The sequence below is a fragment of the Geospiza fortis genome, unplaced genomic scaffold (assembly GCF_000277835.1).
Source record: "Geospiza fortis unplaced genomic scaffold, GeoFor_1.0 scaffold70, whole genome shotgun sequence".
Lineage (NCBI taxonomy): Eukaryota > Metazoa > Chordata > Aves > Passeriformes > Thraupidae > Geospiza > Geospiza fortis.
The window spans coordinates 8,510,537-8,516,536 of NW_005054317.1; the positions used below are offsets into that span (position 1 = coordinate 8,510,537).

At 48.4% G+C, this 6,000-nt stretch overlaps 1 protein-coding gene across 1 annotated transcript in view; it reads left to right on the forward strand.

The window, feature by feature from the left end:
- Positions 1 to 5,352, forward strand: part of PODXL2 (podocalyxin like 2) — a 44,386-nt gene extending 39,034 nt beyond the window's left edge. Inside the window, exons 9-10 of the mRNA XM_014306704.1 lie at positions 500 to 679; positions 1,019 to 5,352. Of these exons, the coding sequence (XP_014162179.1) occupies positions 500 to 679; positions 1,019 to 1,228 (390 nt within the window). The 3' untranslated portion in view covers positions 1,229 to 5,352. The remainder of the gene's footprint in view (positions 1 to 499; positions 680 to 1,018) is intronic.
- The last annotated feature ends 648 nt before the right edge of the window (positions 5,353 to 6,000 follow it).

Here is a 6,000-nt window from a genome sequence, read left to right on the forward strand (position 1 = left end):
CAGTTTCTAGGGCAGCTATTCCTAAGCTTTTAGGCTCAGCAGGCAGCTGTCCACTTTCAAGACCTTGTAAAGACCACTATGCCCTCTTAGGACCTGAGCTTTACTGGAAACCTATTTATTAGCGTTACATTCTCTGCCAAGCAGTTACCAAAGCCTCAGCACATGTCAGTGGTCTGTAGTTTGTCTTGGGGACTCTCAATCTTGGATAGTTTCTCCCATGAAAGCCTCCTACACAAAGGTGTGATATCCTTGTGCAGGTGAGCAAAATAAAATTGTGCCTACTGTCATTTGCTGATGCATCAGCTTTCTTGGAAAATGGTGTTATGTATAGTTATGAGCTTTCTAGTAATGTAAGACTGTGTACAACCCAAGTCTCCAACCCTGGCTTCAAGTTCCTCTGCCCACATTCATGGTCCTGTACTTGTACCCAGGAAAGTCTGAACAGGATTCTATCTGCCTGCAGGTCAGGACTTTTAGTGTACTGCTTCCTTCCTTCCAGATTGGTATCCAGAACTACTCGACCACCACGAGCTGCCAGTCGCACCCTAACCAGACGCGCAGTGATTATGGGAAGCTCTTTGTGGTGTTGGTGATCATCGGCTCCATCTGCGCCATCATCATCGTCTTGGGGCTCATCTACAACTGCTGGCAGAGACGCCTGCCCAAGATGAAGAACATGGTGAGCATGGGATGGGTGGAGAAGGTGGCCAGACTCTTAGCCCTTGGGATGGAGGAGATTGGAAAGTTAAGAGGGCAATTGTTTTCCCCTGTCCAATTATGGGACATAGCTGGATACGCTGCTAGAGCAGCAGTGGAGTTCATTCAGGTGTAAGAGAGATGCAAATGTGCTTAGGACAGCTCATTTCCACTCTGAGGGCTGGGCTGGGAATAAATCTACCTGTTCCCACTGACTCCACAAAGGTCTCAGTGACCCTCATAGCCTGGTCTGATTGTGCTTCTCAGCAGCATTAAGAGCTGTCCCCCTTTGTCTCCCTTTGTGTCCTCTCGTCCCTGGCAGTCGCATGGCGAGGAGCTGCGCTTTGTTGAGAACGGCTGCCATGACAACCCCACCCTGGACGTGGCCAGTGACAGCCAGTCGGAAATGCAGGAGAAGAAGCCGAGCGTGAACGGGGGGAACACCATCAATGGCCCCGACAGCTGGGATGTGCTGATCAATAAGCAGGCGAGCGAGGATGTGGATGTGTTTGAGGAAGACACGCATCTTTAGAAAAAGAAAGGAGGGAACCACCTTCTTAAACACACTTGTTTTTCTCCTATCTTGACTGATGGACCATGGGATCAGGTGGCTTCTCAGGAACTTCTTAAAACCTTTGAACAGGTCTTTGGGCAAGTTTTCCCTACGGAAGTCCTGAGTCTGCATCTGAGGCTTGGAGCCAGGAGGATCACGGAACAGAGGGAAGCGGGAGGGGTGGGTTTATAGATCTCTTTGTGTGTGTTCCTATCAGTAGCACCAATGCTTTCATCACCTTTAAATGCACTTACTGTAGCTCTGTGGTAGTGGCTGAGACTGTCTGGATTGGAGAAACAAGCTGGTGGGGCTGCCTGCCACCAAGAGTCCAGATTTGGGAAGTAAATTCACTTTCCAGATACTGACGTTGAGACCACATTCAGTCCATGCAGGTGCAGTAAAACCTGTGCATTCTGGATGGAGGGGAGCCAAGATTCTGTCAATGTTCTGGGCAGAGTTTGCATTCCCCATGTGAAAACCAGGTTTTTTAGTGCTCTAGCATTCAGCTACTAATTGTATGAGAGCTGATGTTTACATTTGGGGAAAACACCCCTCCTACCACTCCCTGCTGTCATCTCATTTTACCCCTGGTACCACAAACAGCCCCACTCCTTTTTTCAGCTCCACAAGTCCAAGCTGAGCTTGCAAAGTTTGAGCACTTTACCCTTGCTTGACTGATTCAGTGCCATGGTGCAGCATTTTAGATGGAAATGTGCTTTAGGTTGGAGCGTTGCTCAAAAATGGTGTTTACATGCCTCTTTCACAATAGCCTGGGAAATCAGCAGGAAAATATCTCTTGTCTTGTGTAAGTTTTAAACTGGCTGGCCTTTTCCACTCCAGTTCTGTTTTTCAGGTTAGTTTGGTTTCAGTTGGTCATTTTGCAGTAAATATAAAGACTATGTGAAACTTTTAAAATAGGGAAACAAGTAATGTTCTCATCCTTTTGTTTCAATTTCAGCATCTTGCCCTGAGGGAAGGGTGGAAGTGTTTAATATCCCACAGGTATAAATCGGGGTAACATCTTTAAAATCACTGCATTTAAACAACGTAAGAGCCAGTTCTGATGAGATGAAAATCGGATGTAAGAGCTCCCCAATGAATGTTTCTCAGGCATGCCTCAGGCAACTTTGAGGCTCCAGCTCCCTGAAGATGTGTGCTAAAGGCACGTGAATATGTGTAATTGTTCTCTGAGCCCTGCCTAAACTACTGTCAAGCCTGAAATCCCAGAACACTTGTTTCTTCTGTCATTGAGGGATTGAGGGACTTGCTTTGGTCAGAAGCAGTACTTCTCTCCCTAGTGGTGGTGACCTGCATGCTTGCTTCCTGCGAGATGCAGCTTCACACTTGGTCTTGAAGGGAACCTTTGTACACAGAGGCCCCAGATGTGCAGCCTGTAAATCTATCACTGTATGTATAGAGACCTCTAGCATGTTCCTCCCCGCTGGGTGTGCCTGAAGTCAAGGTGCCAGAGTCTGTTGTTGCAGTTTGTGTAGCGCTTTGCATGCAAACTGAATCACAGATCACCTTGATGTAAGACCACTCTCATATCAGTTTATTAAGGATTCAAGAAAGGTGATAACCTTTGGTTTCCTATCCAGATTCCAATTTTCAGTGGTTTTAGCCTGCCTCCATATCTTTCCTGGTGTTATGTAGGACACAGTGATCATCAGCTCCTTTTGTACCTTAGTAGGGTTGCAGAGATGCTCAGAGTTCCTTCTCCTGCCCCAGCAGTTGGTAGTGGGGGACAGTCCATGGATGCAGACAGCCATACACGGCCCTCTCTGACCACCCCTCCCTGGGTGGCTCCTACTGAGTTTGATGGGTCTGTGCAGTAGAACTGCACAAGTCCATTGGCTGTGTTGAAGGCACTTTGGGGCTCAAAGGATTAAATGCAAATTGTTGTTATGGTGAGTAAATTAAAGCATGGAGTTAAAATATGAGGTTTTATAGCACTTAGCGTAATGGGGCCTGGCATGCCCGTGGCCTTTAGGCAGCTGCACCGCGTAAATCTTTCCAAGTCCAATAATCCTCATCAAATATGTTTTGTATGCCCAGTGGCTGTTAAAAAGATAATGCCACCAATCAGATGTGAATCATTTCACCCACAAATTGCTTCCTTGGTGCATATCCCTGCTAAGAGCTACTTTGCTGCCCTGTTTTCTCTCCACTATCCTAATTCAGAGAAACAACAAGGCACTGATACAGCAATGCTTCTGGCTGGGTTCATCACCTCCCAGTCTCGTGTAAAGTCTTCAAACTTTAAATAAACCAAGGGGGCTATGTGGGTTCAATAATCAGATAGCAAGTTCTCCTAATTTGCTCTTCTGGCCTCTTGTGGCCTGGAGGATTTTCCAGAGATGCTCTTCTCTGTCTGGAGTATCCAGGTAATCTGAGAGACACTTTAAGGGTGGCTGTTGTGAGGCTGAGGACGCTTTTCTGCTGTCTCTTACAGGGTGCACCTGGCTGTATGATCCCAGTTTAGCTTCAGAAATCTACTGGTTGATAGAATTTCACTTTAGTCTGGTGGTACTTTTTATCCTCTTACAGTTCGTTTTTTCTCTGTATCATTTTTTGCACTAGGCTGATCTTGTCAAGTCGATTGCACTGTTGTCCCTCTCCTGCCAGCCCTGCAGAGATGGGTCATCTCCGGGGACCTGCAGGCTGGGAAGCACTGTAGAGAGGCTGTTGGTAGCCCACTTAACTCTGTCCAGTGCTTGCATTTCCAGCTCTGCACAGGGAGGATGTAAAGAGGAAGAAAACCTTTGTCTTAGCATTTGTAACAGGAAGCTTTTCTATCACCCTAATGTAGTTAAAATTCTTTTTAATAAAAACTGTGAAAGCTGGACTTCTCAGAGCAGTGTGCCAGGTGACAGAGCAGATGGAGGAGACAAAGCAATTCCTGGAAAACACTCGGACATCACCATAATTTCATCTGCCAAATGTTTGGTCGCACTGACACCTGGTGGCGGTTGGGATTGGAAACGAAAAATTAAAAAAAAAAAAAAAAAAAAGAGAACTTTTCTCTTAGCTTTGGGTATTTGTTTCCTGTGACTTGCCTAGGATAACCTGCTTTATTCACGAGGGGCTGCAGGACTCGACTGTGAGCAGAGAGGCTTGTACCAGGCATGTCAAGGATGGTTTGTGTGAGGACATCCTGGTCTGCAAAGTAGTGAGATGGGACATTCCCTGGAGTCACCAGTATAGAGGCCCTGGGTAGAAACACAGGGTCTCAGCTCCATCTTCCTGCTTTGTGTGCCACTTGCTCCCTCTGCTCCTTGGGACCACAGCTAGAATGCAGAGACTCTGCCCTGGCATGGAGGTGGTTCTTCAGAGAGAGCATCAGGTGCTGTTGTGAGGACTGCAGTGCCTACACTGGTGATAGCATCGTCTGGATGCACGGCCAAGAGCAGAGAGGCTCTCCATCTCTGGGGGATCATGGCCAGCTGGGATCTGGGATGGCCAAGCTGCAGATTACTCCAAGGTGTCACTCAGAGATCTGGAACTGTGCCTGTAATATGGAGTCTAACATGTCCTGGGACTCTGCATCCTGCACACCGCCTTGGGGTATGTAGGGTGGAAAGAAGCAATGAGGAGTGACCCAGTAATTGCGCTGTGAAGGATGTAATGCAGCTTGAGGATACAGTTCAAGAGACACTTTAAGGATCCCTCTGGCAGAGGATATGGTGTGAAATAAAGGTACATTATCCTAAGGACTATTGCAGCATTACCTTTGAGCATTGCAGCAGGGTCCCACTGCAGGCACTGCCATCAGCAACTTGTCTGTTCCCATCTGCCTTTGCAGCCATGCAGGAGCACATCTATCCTTCTCAGCAGGTTTGGGACAGCTCCAACAGTCAGACACAACAAGCACCTTCATCTGTGCTGGCTCATGAGAGCCTCATGCGCCCATCTAAGCTGACAGCCAGGCTTTGAGCCGTTCTCAACACCTTCATTCCTGCTGGACACAACCTGCAAGCCCTGGCCGCTGCTCAGGATTGCTGCGGAGAACACTTAGAAACACTTGTGTCTGGCCCTGGAAATAGCAGGGCTGTGGTTTTGTTTTCTTTGCAATAAAACACACCTTCTGGGTGTCTGAACACTGACCTGAGTGTAGTGCTTTGCTTGGTTAGCTCTGCCTGAATGCATGTCTGCTGCATCTCATAATGCAGTACTGGCCAGGGTTTCTCTGCCAGGATGGCAGCCTGGCTCCCTTCCCCACAGTAATTCTCCCATCACAGATTTCTGTGGAAGCCCTGAGCCATGCCAGGTGCCCAGGCTGTGGAAACAGGCTTCCCTCATGGAGTACTCTGCCCCTCCAGTACCCACAGGACCAGCCCAGGCTGCCTGTCCTGCTAGAGTGGCTTCACACAAGCCTCTGTTCCACAGCAGAGTCCTGCCTGTGTGCCCCGTGCCACGTGTGTCCCATGCCACTCTCCACCATCCCACACCTGCTCCAGACCTGGACCCCTACAGAATCACAGAATTATCAGGGTTGGAAGAGACCTCTGGAGATCACCCAGCCCAGCCCCAGCCAAGGCAGGGTCACTCAGGTGACAGAGGAACACGTCCAGGTGGGACCTGAATGTCTCCTGAGACTCCACGCCCTCCCTGGGCAGCTGTTCCAGGGCTCTGCCACCCTCAACCTAAAGAAATTCTTTCTCATGTTGAGGTGGAGTTTCTTATGTTTTGGTTTATGGCCTTTGCTCTTTGTCCTTTTGCTGGGCACCACCAAAAAGAGTCTGGCACCATCT